At 39.4% G+C, this 19,217-nt stretch overlaps 1 protein-coding gene across 2 annotated transcripts in view; it reads right to left on the reverse strand.

The window, feature by feature from the left end:
• Positions 1–1,310: 1,310 nt before the first annotated feature.
• The window catches only part of ACSL1 (acyl-CoA synthetase long chain family member 1), a 41,077-nt gene continuing 23,170 nt past the window's right edge, over positions 1,311–19,217 (reverse strand). For both annotated transcript variants that reach the window (XM_049796760.1, XM_049796756.1), the window contains 14 exons: positions 17,166–17,198; positions 16,937–16,988; positions 16,058–16,131; positions 14,783–14,860; positions 12,286–12,420; positions 10,534–10,668; positions 9,692–9,787; positions 8,602–8,674; positions 7,829–7,917; positions 4,473–4,589; positions 3,971–4,114; positions 3,352–3,453; positions 3,202–3,273; positions 1,311–3,005 (listed from right to left, as the gene is read on the reverse strand). In XM_049796760.1, the coding sequence (XP_049652717.1) occupies positions 2,865–3,005; positions 3,202–3,273; positions 3,352–3,453; positions 3,971–4,114; positions 4,473–4,589; positions 7,829–7,917; positions 8,602–8,674; positions 9,692–9,787; positions 10,534–10,668; positions 12,286–12,420; positions 14,783–14,860; positions 16,058–16,131; positions 16,937–16,988; positions 17,166–17,198 (1,341 nt within the window). In that variant the 3' untranslated portion in view covers positions 1,311–2,864. The remainder of the gene's footprint in view (positions 3,006–3,201; positions 3,274–3,351; positions 3,454–3,970; positions 4,115–4,472; positions 4,590–7,828; positions 7,918–8,601; positions 8,675–9,691; positions 9,788–10,533; positions 10,669–12,285; positions 12,421–14,782; positions 14,861–16,057; positions 16,132–16,936; positions 16,989–17,165; positions 17,199–19,217) is intronic.

Consider the following 19,217-nt stretch of genomic DNA (forward strand, 5'->3'; position numbering starts at 1 on the left):
GCGGGGTCGGCGGCAGCGCCGCTGAGGCGAGGGGCGGAGCTGCGGCCTGGGAGGGAAGGCGGGAGCGACGAGCGGCGGGGCGGCGGAACCACCCCAAAACCTAAACTAACAACCGGCCGTGGTTTCTTCTGTACACACACACACACACACACACACACACACACACCCCGATGCCACGAACTGATGCTGAGCATGACCTGCATGAACAGGCCAAGACAGTGACAAAAAAATGTAGGATGCAGATGGAAAACGTGTAGTTCAGTTCTCTCGGGCATGTGGTGACTTAGCAGTTAAATAGCTAACAGGAGGTTTAGCGATTTGTCAAGACCTACGCAGCTGTTCTTCCAGAGATCACCAGCTGCCCCCCGCCTTGTCCAACCAAATAAGTTAAAACACAGTGAAACACCCCTTTAGGATTAACAAGTGGCAAGTTCTCTGCCTGCTTCTAACATGCTAGCCCCACTGAGCAGCCCCTGAGCCCAAGGTTACAGGCAGTAGTACGGACGATGTACAGCACAGCTTTGTTTCTGTAGTGATAAATGGCTCTTCCAGAAAGCTTTGGGTGTTAGGATGTGCTAAGACCATAAACCTTAGACCCAGCTCTCACCCCTCTCCATTAGGAGAGGTGTGGTGACGCTCGGCCTTTCCAAGCAGTGTATGCACATATTTGAATGTGGTACTAGATAAGTGACAAAAATTTGGATTTCCTTCAGTAGGGAAGATGTGGACAACTGAGCATAGAAATTACTCAGAGGAGATAGCCTACCATGGCTATGGATGGAAGTGTGCTTATTGTTTCACAATAACATCTGTGTTAACATTGAGCTCTAAACATTGTCTGGGCGGTGATGCTTCGTCTACCCTGGTCTGATAAATCTCCCTGTGATTAAAGCAAGATGCACAGTGTAAGGTGGAAGGGGAGGAATGGTGATGGAGTAGAGGAGGGGCAACCACTACTACCCAAAAGCAGCATAAGAGTTTAAGAAAAGTCCAGGTTTCACTCAAAAGTTGTTCATGATAATGAACACTGCCTAACTGTCAGAAACCATACTGAAGACAAAAATAAAGATGGTGGTGGTGGTGAAGAATACTGATGGAGCAAGTTACATGCAACAGCATCCCTTTCTTACAGATACTGGTCAAAAAACTTACACACAAACTTACCTTCCATAAGTCAAATGTCAACAACCAGCATTTATCCTTTAGTATGTTTGTAGCAGTGAGGCTTCACAGCTTGTCAGAGTTATCGAATTACACCTGGGCTTGTTAGTCAGCAGCACCTTTCCTTGATAAACAAACACTTCACTGAGTTGAAATGCAGAAATATTTATTTTGGTTTCCTTCATTGGTTTTGAAAATTGTTTTGGTTTTATAAAACATAGAAATAGCCAACACTAAGCAAACATTTGAATTCCAATGTAACAAACTACTGCTCTAACAGTTGACTTGGATTTGTGTACCTTAATTGCACACATGTATGAAATTATGCTACAGGGTAGTGCATTACAATCACACACAAATCTTAGTGCAAACCTTGTTGTGCTTGTATTTTACATATATCCATGTTTTCAAAAAACAGCAATGAATGCTAATGCAAAACCAACTCTGTTAAGGATAGCAAAAGACTTATGCTGTAATAAGGCTTATTTCTGCTGATTTCTCAAACAAAAAAGGTAACTAGTTATTTTGTAATTTATCTGGGAATTAGGTTTTTATCCCTGAACAAATACCTATCCTGTGCCAACACACAGTTCTGTTGGCATGTATAAATACTTCCAATTGCTGCAAAGCATCAGGCAAAAACATTCTACCTGACCTATTTTGCTATTTAGTGAAGAATACTCAGTGGCTCATACATAAAGCACAGAAAACTGAGAGGTTATGTCAGAAGCTCTTCTGCTTATAGAGGACCTGGCACATTTAAAAAAAAATGCATTTTAAATACATGTTCATTACAGGGAAACAAGTGGCTAGTATAGGTGCAGTGTTTACCTGACTGTTAGCATAGCCCAGCCTCCTGAACGGTTTTGCTTTTCGGTCTCTAATATTCTTGCCAGAGTTAGGATCTGTTCATTTACAGGGCTGGCATTACTCTGGATTTGTGTTAATGTAGCAAAGGCTACGCTTGCTGAATTACCTGCATCCACACTTCTAGCGCAGAACCACCAAATGCAGACTTACTCTGAGGAACTCCTATGCATCAGTCTCTTTTGTGTAGAGTTCTGACTTCTACCTTATAAAAGTACATCTCAGAACTGGCTGCAGATATATAGAAGGGAGGAGGAAAAAAAACCCCAAAACAACCCACCAACCAAAAAACACCCACTCAGATGCCTTGCCCCAGTTAATATTAGGACTAATGCAAGATGTGTTACCAGCTATACAACTGTAAGGGTATTTTTTTTTTCTGGTGGTTTGTTTTGGGTTTTTTTTGAACAGATTAAGTAATCTTTCTGAGGATGCAAGATACTTAGAGGCATTTTCAAACCTGCCAAATCCTTTGTGGAATTGACAACTGCAAAATACACTGCAGACAGCAAACATGCTGGCAATAAGAAAATCTTAGCTCCTTGGTGAAGGAGAGTCCCATTTTTGGCCAAGGAAGTCTTAAATAACTTACATATAGTTACCATTTATAGTTAAGGCTCTTTTTGGAAATTGTAGGTCACCATAAAAACAGTATGCAACACAACTTGACAGTAAGGCAGTGTTCCATTTCTTCAATGTTCCTATGGCAAGTACCCATTTTTGTACAAGTTAATGATTGCACAGTTTCCTTCCCCATGTTTGCTGTAGTCAAATTACAGATATGAAGGCCAACAGTAGACATCAGACATGTGCCACTTTCCTCATTCCATTCTCAGTTACATTTTGGCATTAGCATAGAGTTCATCTATCTGTGACTGGAAATATTTTCGCAGTTCTGGTCTCTTCGCCTTCAGTGTTGGTGTCAGCAGGCCATTTTCAATAGAAAACATTTCAGTATGCATGACAATGTCTTTGACCTGGAAAATAAAATTACTAGTCAAACTGCATTCCTTGAAATAGACAAAGATATTAAAAAATTGCCCAGACATCATAAAAGCCCATCACTTCAAAAAATTTTCCAGATACAAATTTAAAGCAGTTTCTGGAGAGTCAGATTATATTGGTGTTGAGAAGTTTAAAGAACTAGGTGTTTGGTTCTCACAAGCATCTTACCTGTTCAAATGACTTCAAACCAGATTCTTTCCCAATCCTCACCATGTCTTCCAGAATGTGTTTTTTGAGGTCCTGTGGATACAGAAATGCATTGTATAGCTTGAAAAAGTTGATGCAGAAGAGCTAACTGTTCAGTTAGACATGACTCACCTTGTTTTTGCATAGCTCTTCATATGAGCCTTCAAATCCCTTTTTCTTGGCCCAGTTGCGGAAAGTCTCAGGATCAGGTACCACAATAGCTACTAAGAAGGCCTAAAAAGGAATTTTTGTCAAGCCTTTTTTTTTTTCTTTTAAAGTCAACACTTGAGTTACTACACATTTCTTACTAGTCAGTGTTAGGTTTTGGACAGCATTTTTGATCCTGCTGTAAAGCAGCTTTCTGCTACCTGAACACAGGAGTGCAGTTCAGAAGTTTGCACTTAAAGAGAATCACTCTTATTAAGACCTACATTTCAATTTATGCCTGCAAAAACATGGACCTCTTGGGTTTTGGGATTTGGGTGTTTGTTTCTTTCTCCCCTGCACACTGATAGCAATTGATATACAGTCATTAATACTCAAATTAATCCAACTGCACTACCTGGTCTGAAACTAAATTCAGAAACATGCTCTGTAACTGCTGGAGTCAAAAGTACATTCAGAACCAAAATGCTTAATGTTAAAATTTTTTTTAAGATTTCAGTCCCAAAGTTTGGGGTAGGGAAGAAAGGAAGACTCTTCTGCAGTCTCCTCTTGCATTAGTTTTTAAAGTTACCTGCAGAATGCTTACCTGCAAGCTCTCTCCATGGACAAACACCTGAGCAAGTGCTTCACATCTCAGATACACATTTTCTATTTTCTCTGGTGCTATGTACTCTCCCTGGGCTAGTTTAAAGATGTGTTTTTTCCGGTCAATGATCTTCAATGTACCATTCTGTTGACAGAAATAACTTCCACTCAGAAGAGGCAGTTAAAGTGAAAAAACAATCTATACAGCTTAAGCATGCCACATGAGTACAGTAAAATAGTGCTAAAGCCAGAGTACTGTCAAACTAATGTTAGAAGAAAACAGGCTCTGCACCCATCCAACCTAAACTAGGGAACGCCTCAGGATTGGCACTTAATACTTTTTTAGCCCCAGGCACACAGGTTTATCTACAATAGTAATTATCTTCCTCCTAGAATTACTTCTCTTTCTTCTAATTAATTGTGTTCAATACCAAATATTTTCTATTTTATTTGTTAAATTAGTGCTAATTACTACAGAAGTACATTTCTATAATTTAACTTACTGGTAGCCATTTCCCAATATCTCCTGTATGAAGCCAGCCATCTTTGTCCAGAGCTTCTGCTGTTTTTTCTGGATCTTTCAAATAGCCACAAAATACATTTGGCCCTTTTACACACACCTGAAAACAGCCATTTGTTAATGTATGCTACTATGAAAGGAAGTTAACAAACACTATTTGCAATGAATGCTTTCTCCAATGGTTCTCAATAACCCTCACTAAAAAGACAAGATTAAGTTTATGCATCAGTACAGAAATCTCTACTCATAGTTTTTGGAGACCTAACATTTTCCATTGGTATGAAGTATAATAAGAAGCAACTGGAAGCATCTGTTCTCTCCCAGTCTAGCAGCAGTGTTCCTACCTGCTATTTAAATAATCTGAATTTATCAGAGGAAATTTATCTGAAGAAATTCTGCTGGATCCAGAAATATTTCCCCTCAGCCTGGCAACATGTTCATTTCAGCTTTGGTAAGCAGCAGGGACATTGTGCTAAAACTAGCCATGAAAAAGCTGTACATCAAGTAAATTACATGTTTGCTGTCCAAAAGTAAAACAGTTAATACCTTAGGGCTTAGAGCACTCAAACTTCTCTATAAAGGAAACCTGTAATTTCTTTAAATTGAAGGTTGTCTGGATTTGTGTACCACATAGAAAACCAAGAACAACTTCTCTGGATATAACTGGATGCGTGGACATTATTAGGATCAAAAAATGTGCTTACAAGGTAGGAGAAAAGGGCCAATAAGATTAAAGGTTTATAGGTGAAGAGGTTGCCAGAGAATCTGGTCAGACCTTACAAGCTAAATTAAAATAATTGATAGGGTATCTGTCAGAGACCATAAAAGTAAAGCCACTGGTCAGGAACATGGAGTAGAGCCTAAAGTATCCAGACATGATCCCAGATTTAAGTATTTTCTTCTCAATATAATACCCGAGGTTGCAGAAGTTTTCTTTGGCAGGGAGAAGGGGGACACAATAGGACTCATGTTATTTAAGGATCAGCAGGACTGTAAAATACCTCCTTAGATATTGAGGATAGAAAGAGGGGCAAGATAAACAAGATGGAAGCAAAACTTAAAAGATGCCTACTGCACACAACTGTTGGGCAATCACAAGTCCAAAAACCCTGAAAGCTCTACTCAAGAGTCCTCAGAAGCAACAAAGGATTTGAACTATCACACCAGCTTGGGAGTGGCTTGGCATGTGTGGATGACGAGACAATAAGAAGGGTCTGGTCTGAGCAGTAGTATCAGGACTCTAGAACAGATCTAGAAGAATGGGATAGAAAATCCAGTTTTAAATTAAGGCCAAACAGATAATAAATGTCAATAGGCACTGATAAAATACTAGGCCAACTATTAGTCTAGGGGACTAGTACAATTATAAAATGGGCAAGGAACTGGCTAAAGAATCTTCAGGCACTAATATCAATTCTCAGACTAGAAGAAATTACTAGTACAGTTCAGAGACCAATTCTTGAAAAACTCATCCCATGTATTTTCAGTGCTTAGGTCAGCATAAAATATAGGCATGGTGGTGAACTACAATACAATGAACAGGAGATGTTGTCAATAGGAGGGAGATCAGAGTATTAGTGAGGGTTCTGATGACCTTGTAGAGACAGTACCAGACTCATGACCAAACCAAGGTCATGTTTTAAGATCTAAGTCATTTCTGCTATAAAACAGAGCTTGTCTGAAAGGATATCAGTAGAGGAGAACTCTGTATGTCCCAGTCAAAGGCAGACTGATCAAACGTTTCATTTTTCATGGCTCCTTACAATCACAGGATGGCAGGAGGTAACAGCTTCTCCCAGTAGAGACAGCAAACCATTTATCTGTATCCTGCTAACTGGCACTAAGACCTCATCTGGATATGAGCATATATAATTCTATTCACAAATCTATCCTTCCTGAACATGGATAACTGGCAAAAGTGAAAAGCAAGGCTGATGGAACAGAAAGCTTACTTTCGGAAAGGAGAACTAGAAGTGTTTAATCCAGCTGAAGAACAGACAGACAATGAGGAGGAAGATCTATTTTAGGCAAAGGATAATGAAAGCAAATTCTATAGCTATGGGCTTCAGTTCTGTGAAACATGTTACAACACTTACTTGTTAAACTCAGAATAGTTGACACTGAGGAAGTTAGGACTGAAAGACTAAGATGGCACCTGATATATTAAGGGGCTCCCATATTTATTCAAGTCCAAAGTAACTCCTAACACAGCAAGCTTTCACAGTAAGTGCAAGCAAAACATTTTTAGCAGGTTTTTTAAAAAACTACTTAACTGTTTCTCATGATGAGAATTTATACTCAGTTCCTCTAGCAGACCAAGATTTAAGAGCATACTTAAAGTGAAGCAAAAATTGCTGATGAAAATTAAACATGGGGTCATATGCAAGACAGGAAAGAATCTTGACATTGGTCTCCACTTGCAATTTCCCACCACCAAGTCCAACTAAATCCTCAAGTATTTCTGGGAATTAAAGCCCAATAATTCATCTCTAGTCTCATACAAATTACAACCAAAACAAATAAAGATTATATATTGTTTGGAGTCACAAATTAGTTATTTGCTTAAACTACTTATATATCCATTTCTCACCCCTCAACTGCCCCAAGGCCTCTCAAAAGCATATGAAAGACACCACAGTTAATTTGCTTTCAGGGCTTGGGGAAAATAAGTTACTACATGGACATCTGTTCGAAGTATATACACAAAGTTCAAGCTGTATATATTTTACTTAGGAAAAAAACCATTGAAAAAGACAGCATATAGCATTACATACAAAGCTGAGTCCTCAAAGTGCAATTTGTAAAACATACATGTTCAACTTGTGCAGGCTGCAGAAAAAGGTTCAGAAGAACACAGCAGTTGTCACAAATCATTAGCAGCCTTCATGGCATTTTTATCTCCATTTCTCTTAACAGTGTTCCAGCCACTTTAAATTACCTCATCTCACACACTACGAGCTGGGTAACAAGCTACATGCATCAACTGTTCTCCAGTAATTGGCAGAGGGAGGTGAAAGCCTCCTACTGAAGGATAAATGCAGTTATGAGATAGCTAGCTTCTCAGCTATCCCACAGCTGGAAGATGGCATTTTGTCATACAACCACAAATACATAGTAATCTGTTACCCCACAGCAAGCTGCTTTTTCTCCCATCCTGAAAACTGCTTTTGTGACTCGCTAGCTGACGTTGCATGCAGGCAAGGTAGGCATATTTGATTGTAGGTAGCAGGCCATGGTTAGCACTTTTACTAAACTCAGACAGTTAGTTGTTATTTCAGGAACAAAAAACATTTTCCAAGATTTCATAAGAGGCTCATATTGACCTTTTGAATTACTTACCTCACCCTCTCCTTTGGCAGCCAAGTAATTCATTTCTTGTACATCAACAAGCTTGATGATACTGCATGGCATAGGTGCTCCAACATGACCTATTAAATAGAGTAACACTTCAACAGCCTGAACTGCTTTTTAGTCAGCTTCTTAAAACAACAAGCTGGTTACATGCTAAAGTAAAAAAAAAAAAGGTGGAAAACTGATTTCTGGTCATGTACTACACCAATACCAGCACAGTAATAGCTTAAATTTGCTGGGACTTAAACACTAAATTTTTAGATATCCCTAGAACGTTACAAGCTGAACCACGCACTCCGGCTTGCTTTTTCTTATAATCAGGATCCTCACAGGGATTTAAGTAGCAAAAGTCCACTCTAGTTTCAATTATCAGTATTATTTCAGTTTGGGAGTTAGCGATGTAACAGCTGACAGACACACAGACTGTTCCAACACCAAAAAATGCCATTTAAATTTCCAGCACTGTTTATACACAACAGATTCCTATTCTGTAAAAAATTACAAGGGTTGATACAATGACCTCCCCTCTCCTAAACCCACTTCAACTTACAAGGACCAAGCCTCTTAAAAGTTTGGATTACTGAATGTTCTGTTAGCTATTTAGGGATAGAAACTTCAAGGGATCCCTTCAAAACTTTTTTACTTGAAGAAAAACAGAATCTTATGCTTCGTGATAGGTGTACTGAAGTCTAAATAATGTGATCAGGGACCTCTGTAGCATCCTGAAATTTAACAGACAGGCCGACCGTTAAACCACGTACCTGCTGTCCAGTCACCAGGCAGTGACAGTGAGCATCCAGCTGTGCACTCAGTCTGTCCATAACCTTCATAGAACTAGGAAGTGAAACAAAAGTTTATTTAAGATTCTCTCTTTTCAACATACAGTTACTTCATTAAAATGAAATTAATGTTTTGCTTCTTCTAGTTGTTTAAATTTGAGTTTAGCAAAATCCCCAGCATCTTTTAAAAAGAATATCACTACTATATTAGAGTTTTATCACAATACACAATTTTAAGTGCTAATATTCCACAGTTCCAATTCAGTTTCACTCAATTTCACATGCTATGTGACACCTGTATAGATCAAAACAGAAAGCAACAGAAGGAGCAAGAGGAAGAAACTAAGAAGAGTGGCACTAGCAATGACTTCATTCACATCATTTAAGGACAGGTTTGTCCAAGACAGCCAGGAACAGAAGCCCTATACCCCATCACTGCTCTGATTATTATATATGAGACAGGCTTCCCTTTTCTGCGCAGAATGCGTTGCTACACCAGCACATTACTTAAGAACTTCAAGTCACAGAAGCATCACATTTTAGAATGTTTGTTTTCTATCCTTGAAATTTATTTCAACACATTTGTTCCATCCTGTGCCATTGTTACTCAAATTTTACCTCAGAAAGCATATACTTTGAAGAGGCTCTGAAGATAAATGCAATGTGTGCAATCTGATTCTCCCCAGCCTCATCTTCAAAGCAACAACACTACAATATCATGACATTAATTAGACTCTCTACAGTAGTTATGGATACTTCTGTAAGCAAGGCAAGCCCCAGAAGCTTAATCCAAGAACATTAATTATTGCTTACAGCACACCACCCCACCCCCCAATCTTTCCCTTAAGACAGTTCAGCTGGTTACTTCAGTTCTAATAAAGACTTTGGGATGAATGAAGAAATCTCAGGGGACTGAAAGATAAACTCTGGAAAGGAGTACACACTTGTGTTGTCTCCAAGATGAATGCCAGAAAGAGTTACCCATATAGTGAGACCACTAGAAATGCTCCAACATCAAAGCTGGAACCAGGTATGAAAGTCTTTGTTTTAGTATTAAGGCCAGAAAACTCACCTGACAGCCAAGAGCTGTTCTCAGGAAGGTCAATACACTTGCAGATACAGGTGCTGCTCCTGTAACCATCAGCCTCACTTTTCCTCCCAAACTTGCCTACAACAGACACAAGATACTGTGGACACCAAAAGCATTTTAGAGATATTTCCAGAGTCTTCTTCCATCCCACCCTCAGCCACTATTCACCTACAGTGCCACCCACAAATGTTAGCGATTAAAGTTTAGTCTCCTGTTGCAAGCTTTCTTGCAGTGTTTTTAATCTCATTAATGGCTGGAAGAAACAGCATCTCAAACATACAGTCTCTGCAAAGACTACGCTGTGGTGTCTCTGCAATGCAGGCTCTGCCAAAAGTTTGAAGAGCTTAATTCATGGCCTTACAGCAATGGCTTTATTTTTAACTGCCTTGTATCAGCTTCTCACACATCCTGAATGCTATTAAAAGCACCCACAGGGGCATGTTGTACAACCAAGGTAAAGGCCATAGCAAGTGAGTGCCAGATATAATAGCAGGCATAACTTACTAGTGACTGAGGAGACAGTAGAGGCTACAGGTGGCACTGTGTCACATTTAGCATTCCTCCTTCAGAAGGACAGTGTTTGCTTCCAAAGCAGTAATAGAGAAGCACCAGACTGTTTTAGAGTAACTTCCCTAATACAGTTAGCTGATACTATTAGAACAAAGGGAACTGAAAAAATGAAGTTGGAAATAAAAAGACAGCTTTGATCTTTATTCTGAGTAGCCAGATAGTCTTTAATCAGTGACGAAAGCCATACCAGATTATAACCATTCATATGAAAATACAGCAGTTGCAAACTTAGACTCAGAGGCTTTCAAGCATACCTGTATTTTGCGGAAGATGACTTTATCCCAGAAACTGTTATTTCTAACTATACCACTTCTGAGTTCTGCTTCTTTCCTCTTGGAAGCAAAATCCAGCATCCACCTCTTCAATGAAGTATCTGCCTGTCCAAAAATCTATTAAGAAAGATAATCTGTGGTTAGAAGCCTCACAGACTACCATTCCCTTTTTCTTACAGAAGCATGCATAGAGACTCTTAACAGTTAAAAAACAAGTAAACCAAACAACCTTTATTGATAGGCATCTTAAATCTAGTAAGAAATACTTGTGGATTTAGATTTTGGCCTCTACCTCAATTCAAGAGATGTCCACCAAAACTAGCACTTAATTCTTCCTTCCCAAACTGTGTGATGCTGTTTCAACGTATAGTTTCTTCATTAAAATGAATGAATGAAAATGGATCTAAAATGGGTGTTTTACTTTTCTATTGCAGTATAATCAAAATTCAAATTGAGTATAATCCTCAGCATATTCTGAAAAGCACACCATCATAATATGTAAAGTTACACAGGGTTTTCTGAGGAGATGCAGGTCCCCTCAGAAATACCAAACGGAGATCTGTCTTGCATATATAAGCTTGCTTTTTAGATCACTTTTCAAAGGCTTCTTCTAGTTGTTCTCAGGAAGCCACAGAGCAGACCACAGATTAGTATATTCATTTGGAAAAAGAAAGACCCAGCAGCTCTTCAGCATTATGGCCGCCCCCCCAATTTCCCACTTAACTTCACATGCTAGGTTACTGCAAGGCTGGGTGAGGTTGAAACAGTGCCACAGAAGTGTGAAAGCCTCAGGGCACCACAGTTAACAAGCAAGAAGACATCAGGAAAGTGCAAGAGTCCCAAGCTTTGGCTCTGCTTATCAAATTCCAGTACAGAATGCGTGAGCAGAACGAGAAGCTACGTTTTAAGCACTACAGGCTGGTCTCAGGATTTCCTCCCCTCCAAATGGATCACAGTTGCACTATTTGTTCCTGGAGCCAAACACAACCTTGTATTACTTCCCCTGGTCTCATGGTTAGAGCATTGTCCTGGCTAAGACAGCATGGACAGCTCTGCCATTTCTTTAGCAGTCACAGGACTTGTTATATCCTTCAACTCCTCTGGCTGTATCCTAACAAAAGAGTCATTCACATGCAAAAGGATGATTTAAAATCTGAAGTCCCAGAAAAAGAATCTACTTCTGAATTCCCATCTCGATGGCCCTGAGCAGGCAAGCAGGAAGCACAGGAGAGACTGGGGCTGCCGACACACCCTCTCCCCAGCACTCCTGACTGGCTGGTTTATAGTTCTCCCTGCTAGAACACGCTGTCTGCTGTGTAGGAAACTTGTATGCATCCACGCAAACATAGGCAAACACCTGACCTTGGTTTGCAAATTCCACTCCATGAGTCAGATGCTAAAAGTGTAGCATGCAGATGCTAAGCCTCATGTTCATATTGTAGGCTGGCCTTAAATAACTTGCTCAGAGCAAAACAGTAAGTCATTAATCAAGCTAGAGAGAACCAAGTCCCCTAGTCAGACTTTTCAACACTAGTATTTGCTGTCTGAAAGTGTTTTAATACAACCAGTCCTAATCCCTGCACTTTCAGCTCTCTTTTAGAAAGAGATAAACAAATTTGTTAGCATGTCAATTTAACATCCCAGAGCACAACAGTTACTCCTACCCTGGCAGCACAAACTTCATGAAGTTTCTTAAAAGCCTGCACAGGTCTAGACTCATGCCTGTAGACTTACCTTGTCAAACATTCTGTTCAACAGCCTTGGTACTACAGGAAATACAGTTGGCTGCAGTGTTTTTAGGTCATCCATAAGTAGTCTGATATCCCCTTGAAAGAATCCTATCCGAGCTCCATGGCACAGAACCACACACTGTCAGAAAAAAGTAAACACTGAAAACACAGGATGTATAATGTGTTCTAGCTGTGTATGTATGACAATCCTATGCAGAGTGGATTGAGCAGGATCCACCTTAAATCCTCTCAGCTTCTAGACTAGTTCTGCAGCCTTCTCAGACTATAGGATGGGACTAGAAAGACCAAGTAGCAAGACATGCCTGGTGTACACAGGCCAAGGACTTTGATAGAGTAAGGTATAGCACAAAAGCCCCTATCCAAAAAGGGCAGTTGGCCAAATAAGGCAGTGCCAGTGACTCAGAGGTAGCAAAAGACTGCAAAGGAGAACTTCACTATTTTAAATATTTAACAAGGTTTTTTACAAGTACTAGACCTTTGTTCCCTGCTGTATACTAAGAAATTTTGCATTTAAAGTCAGCACATGCTATTTACTGGTCCAGCGGGGATTTCAGCCTTATGCTACTTGATTTCTGTTCCCTTGCACTCTGGTTTTCCCTCCTGTTTCACAGGACTGATGTGAGCAGAGGATTTGTTGTTAGGTGATCAAGATACTCTTTAGAAGATTCTAGCAGAGCCACTGCTTATTTATGCATCACTTCAGACCTATACCAAGGAAGGCAAACTTAATCCTGTTGTGTTCTATATTCTTTGTTAAGAGCCTAGAAGCTCCACCCCCTAACACCTATACACCCCCTTTTTCTCCTATTTTGTTTGGGTTTCATCTATTCTTTTTAACAGCATCTCTACTCTTTTTGTGTTTATCTACACCTACTTGTTTTTATTTCTTCTTCCATAACACCTCTTCCTTCATTCCCTGCCATCCATTCTTACCTGTTCTGTGCAAGACATGCTAAAGCATCACTTTTGCCCTTCACCTGTGCTTTGTCACCACCTGCTAAAAAGAAGCCAATGCATCAGTCCAGATGCACTGAGCAGCAACTACCTTTGCTAGGTAGAAACTCATTTGTCCTGTCAAGTTCACTGACCCTCTAACTTCCTTAGGAAGCCAAAAATCAGCAAACTTCAACCTTACAACAGGGGTAGGACTCAAAGATTGCTTCTCACAGAGCCTGTGTTCATACCTACCCCGAAGAGTGACAGATCTTTTCTCCCTTTTACCAAGTGTTCTTGCTTTATCTCCTTATATAAATATACAAGCAATCACCTACTTCGTAAAGGCCTCAAACAGCAGATGAATACTGAGATCCAAACACTTCTCATTTTATCCTTTAGAAGACAAGTTCCCATCCTGTTTCTACTGCATGACCAAGAACAGAGCTGTCGCCTACAGAGCTTGTACCTTCTGGTGCAAGACAGGCATCAGCAAAACAGATACTGAAGTATAACTGGTATCCAGGTTACCAGGGGAAAAATAGTGCTGAAAGCCTAAGGGCACCTGTACACCTCAGTTATGCTCTATTCCCAATCTTCATAACATACGTTTATACACACACATATGCATATTTACATTTTTATATGTGTGTGTATAAACACTTTTGGTAGAAAGCTCAGGATTCCCAGCTGAAATCACCAGACCATTTCTGGCTCCATGTGCCTTTTCACACTTGCACAGCGCCTTTTTATTTCCCTACATAAATTGGGACATGACTACCTTCAACATACATACTTGCAATCTCACCCAAGGGAGAGGTGTTAATTCAATTTCAATAAGTTTGGTAATTAAATACCTGTGCCTCTACTGTATATAAGAAGTTTGAGGAAATTGCATCCTTTCAACAATGCATACCACCTAACTGTGGGCTCAGAAGTCCTTAAGACTGCCAGTATTAAGACAATCTGAGCCCCCTCATACTCAAAAATGAAGCCCCAGGTTTTGCTATATGGTAAAACAAGCTATCCAAGAGAACTTCAAAGTTTGTAATTAAATGGCATTAAAAGAATTTTTGTTTCCTGGAAGAGAACTCCACTGAAACAAAATCCCTTCCTTTTTACTGAAGTTTCTTGGAAGCAACAGTAAGTTTAACCAACTTAAAATTAGTTTGTGTAAGCAAGCAGGATGCCACGTTATAAAATACATTTTTAAAGTTTGCAGACTAAATGGCATGAATTTTAATAGTGCACTGATTATACTAGAGGGAATTTCTAGTACGTGTGCTAAGGGATTGTCTCATGTTCTAGTAAACCAGTTTCTTATTAACCCTAGCTCTAAGGTTAATGTTTATATTTTGGCCTGAAAACCAATTGTTTAGTACTCACTGGATATTGTTTATGGGATACTGTTTTCCTGAACCTTACCTCAAGCTTTCGTACACATGTGCAAGAGTCAAAAAGGAATAGCGTGTATCACTGGGAAGAGACATGCATTCTGTAAGAAAAGCAAGCTTCTCAATAGATCAGTACAACAAACAGATGCTTACCTCAACAATTCTCTCAAACATATGAGCCAAGGGCAGGAATGATATCAGAACATCATCAGAAGAAGGCATAAATGTTTTCTGAAAGTGTTAGTAAAATTAAAATTAATTCTTATTGATTCTCTATTTTGCCTAAATTAAACACAGCAATAGGATCTAGCATCTAAACTCTAAAGCATGGCCCTCACTTCAGTTTTGTTTGTAATGAAGCTGCATTGTCTGTCTCTCATTAAAAAGATTACAGCAACGACTTCTAGCATGAGTAAACACACATTGCAGAAATGGTAATCTTTTAGAGTTGAGTACATTGACCAGATTATTACAACCCATCATTCATATGATTACGAATAGAAACAAATTCTGATAGAAACCACAGTAAGTTCCATTATACACATTGGGAGGAGGGGAAACAAAAAACGTTAAAGTAGTATGTCTTAGGGGTTTAAAAAAATACACACTTTCATCTTAGATCAGAAAGTTTGCTTATCCAATTTACCATAAGGTTGATATCAACAGTACCTTACATGATCTAATTGTGAGACCAGCTGCCTAATTTGAAAACAATTCCATATGCAGAGTACTTGGCAAAATAAGTACAGTTGTATACTTAAGTACATCTGTATGTGTTAGAACAGCCTTCTTAGCTAGCCTGCAGATGAACTTTACCAGCAATCTACTGTAAACTAAAAGTTCATACTGTATCAAGTAAAGATACAGAGTCATTTATGCAAGGGCTTTAAGTATTTTGGGGGGTTAAAATATATTATAGCTTCTCCCATCCTTAGTGGAAAAGGTTAGCCTCCACACAAACCCTCTGATACAGAGCTTGCACTAATGACAAACACTATAAGCCCATGGCAGAATGTAATGTAGATCCACATCAAGACCTTTATAACTTTTTGCTTGGATCAGACCAAGTTGTAAATGTGTCAGGTTCTTGACCCTGACAGAGGCAGGCTGTAGGTGGGAGCCTGCACATCTGCAGTCGCTTTGGCATAGCTCAGTTAAGCTGCAGGTCATGCCTCAGGGGTTCCCACTGGCAGGACAACCTTTTGCAGGACCCACTTGAGCCCTCTGTCCCACAACATATCCCTGGGGAGGGCTAAGAAACCAGTAGACATTGACTTCTGACCTAGCATGGGCAGAGTGCTGTCAAGTTACATTTTCACCTGGATCTTGCTAAAAGTTAAGCCTAAAGTTAATGAGATTTCAATGTTGGTTTTACTCCTGAGATTCTTCCCTTCATGCAAATCCACAATGTTAACCTTTGCAGTTTACCTCTGTAGTTTTCACAAAAGCTGAAGCATTGCTGACTATGTTTTGATGAGTGATCATAGCTCCCTTGGGGTTTCCTAAGGAAGAAGCACATCAGGACGCAACAGTGAAATTTTTAAATCCTTTAGGTTACCAAGCAGTGGTAAGACTAATCTAATAGCTTTTCAATCAATCAGTCCCTTTGATATTAATACCTTTCTCTGTATATTGGTTAAACAAAGGCAGAGAACTTACTAACACACTTTCAAGAACAGCTGGTAACAGTTAAGTAGTAAGTTTGTGCTTAAGTCCTCAAATTTCATAGGAGAGCAAACCTTTAAGAAATTGTCATGTTTCTTGGATAAACTTCTCATTCAAAATTCAACACTTCTGTGAAGATGCAGCTATCAAACCCAGACTAATTTCTGTTCTCCCATCTGCTTTTAAAAATGTAGCTTGTTGTTGTACTCTTCCTTTTCCCTCCCTGCCAGTGCTGGCTACTAACTCACAAATGTCAAGTGTGTGACATCTAGACAGTCCTGTTTTGGTCTTACAGCAGGTTTGCTTAGAGCTAAGGAATAGATTTTGCTAATACAGTACAAAAAAAGACTATGGAAGAATTGAAATCTCAAGTCTGATGCAGAGCCCTTATTATAATGGAAATACCAGTTCAGTACTTATTTCCAAGCCCAAAAGTGTTAACACCTCCACCCCCCAACACTGCAACTCTGTATTGATCAATGGGAAAAATCAAAGGGAGCCTTACCATAAAACTTCCCCAGCTACTACTTGCCAAAAAGATGCAGCAGCAGGGGAGAGTCTTGAAAAAAAACAGTAGGAAGGCTTCTGAATTAATTTTGCACATACAGGATAATAAATTCTGCATAATGTAATGAGGTGTACCTGTCGTTCCACTGGTGAAACAGATGACTGCTAGATCTTCTGGCTTTGGAGGCTATGAGAGTTAAGAAAGTATTAGTATGGTTAAGACAGCAAGGAAAAATATTTTCCTGGACAAAACACTGAAATACTAATGTTATTTTTGAGCTATGGGAGATAGGGAGATTTGCTAGTTTGATCTACAGAATGCTACCCAGCTTCAGATTGTCACTTGAACTAATTTCATACTTACCATAGGTTTTTGCCTGTGTGCTCTTCCCAGCTCCTACAGAAAGGAGAGAAAAGGGAGAGAGTTTAGACATGTGCATGTTACTTTTTTTGCTTTAAATTTACCAAACACAATAATATTCCATTATTTAGACTGCCTGTTGAGGCATTTTAACTTATAAAGAGTAACAAAGGCTTTAAAGGATGTATTGAAGATATATAGTATATATACTATGTTCCACAAATACAAAAGTGATAACTGATCTAGAACTCAGGGGGGGTTTCCAGCCAGTAAACCAGAAGTCACTCACTAGAGAAGCTCAAGGTTAAGCGGTGTTATGACAAGCCATAGCAGGCAATCAGTCCTATACCTCACGCAGAAGACATGTGCCACTGACAGCCATTGAACATATGAAGCAAGATTCATCTCAGTAAGCACCTCGCACCAACATCTCTGCTTGTGAGAAGGGTTGTAAGAAGGAAGACTGAGTTTCCCCATGAAGGGTCATTGGTGGTTTGTACTGCTTTTATACTGTAGAGTCAAGAGCACAAGATTCTCTCCTCCAGAACCTCTTCTTCCCTCTCCCTCCTTAGGATTATTCAGGCCTGACCATTAATGATGTCATAGTTCTTTAGGCAGAAGGAAATGGATCCCAAGAAGATCCTTTTATCAGGGATGTAAGGATTAAGAGGAAAGATTTGAAAGCTGATATTCAGTATCTACAAGCGTTAGAGTTTCAAATCAAAACTTATTACTGTCATGCCTATTTAAGAGTAAAAACAATACTCACTTAAGGACTTATGCAAATTAAAATGGACCTTTTGTTAAGTATAGCTTTGGAAACACCCTTTGAGGGCAGACACATCAACTTCACCATTGGCTTTACATTCCAAATACACAATAGCACTATGCATTCCTTCACTAGCCCTACACTTCCTTTAGTATGATGTACCCCTTAGATTACCCAAAGGGGTTTAAGAAAAAAAAAGGAACGTCTGAAAACAGTTAACATTCCCATACCTGTCAGCTTGCCCTTTTGAAACAGTGCCATTATGCAAAAATTTGCCACTATGACAATGCAACTGTGCTCAAAACAGCATCTGCACTTCAAATACCACCAGAAACTCAATACTTCCCTACAGCCTACTTTGAGTAAGATCTAGTATTTACTGAATATACAGCTAAGATCTCCACACACTTTTGATCTCCTAGAACAGAACTCCAACATCTCTTCCTATTGAAGGGTCGTTTATTTGCAGCTACTCAGCTCTAAGTAACCACAGCATACATACAGATATTAGGCATCAGAAACCAAGCTTATGGCCTCTGGGAGATACACAGAGGAACTGGTTACATAACCTATAAAGCATAGCTGAGCAATAAACTCAAGCCAGAAATCCAGAAAACAAGGACTTAAAGCTAGAAATAGTCATTCTGTTCTAATCTAAGCTCCTAAACAGTTCACAGTTGCCTTTTGGGAGACACTAAAAGCCTCTACCCCTTTAAAAAAAAAAGTGACAACACTTATTCCTGCTCACTGAAACACTATTAGAAATATTTAAGTTTTCCTAACTTCTGAGATTTAGACAAGAGGCTCTTGGAGCACCTATTACTGCATTAATCCAAACATCAAGTGTTATTTTTACCTAAGAGCTACGAAGTACTACTGGAAGTCACTACTTAAGCATCTAAACTTCTAACATAAAGATAACATTCACTGCCTGGTTTTGTTTTTCTGTAGCTAGAAGATCCAGTGGAAAGCATCTTCCTCTGCCAAAAGCTGGAATTCAACTCAGGAAAAGATGTTGATTTTTGTGTACCAACTTGCAGTTGGGCCAATCTTTTTCCAAGTTTAACCCAACCCTTTTGCCAGTAAGCTACATAAGGCACTTACTCTGCATAATGTTTTTAGCCCCACTTCAACCTTGCAGTCTTGCTGAGGCTAGTAAGCTATGATACAGTTAATCGTCTTTTAAAAGACATCCTGGCATTTTTGTATCTTTACCAGAAGGTGGCCCTGTTAACAAGAGTTAAGACTGCTGTGAAAATAAGTTCAGTGAAATGAAGTATTACACA

This window comes from Accipiter gentilis, chromosome 3, assembly GCF_929443795.1.
Source record: "Accipiter gentilis chromosome 3, bAccGen1.1, whole genome shotgun sequence".
Lineage (NCBI taxonomy): Eukaryota > Metazoa > Chordata > Aves > Accipitriformes > Accipitridae > Astur > Astur gentilis.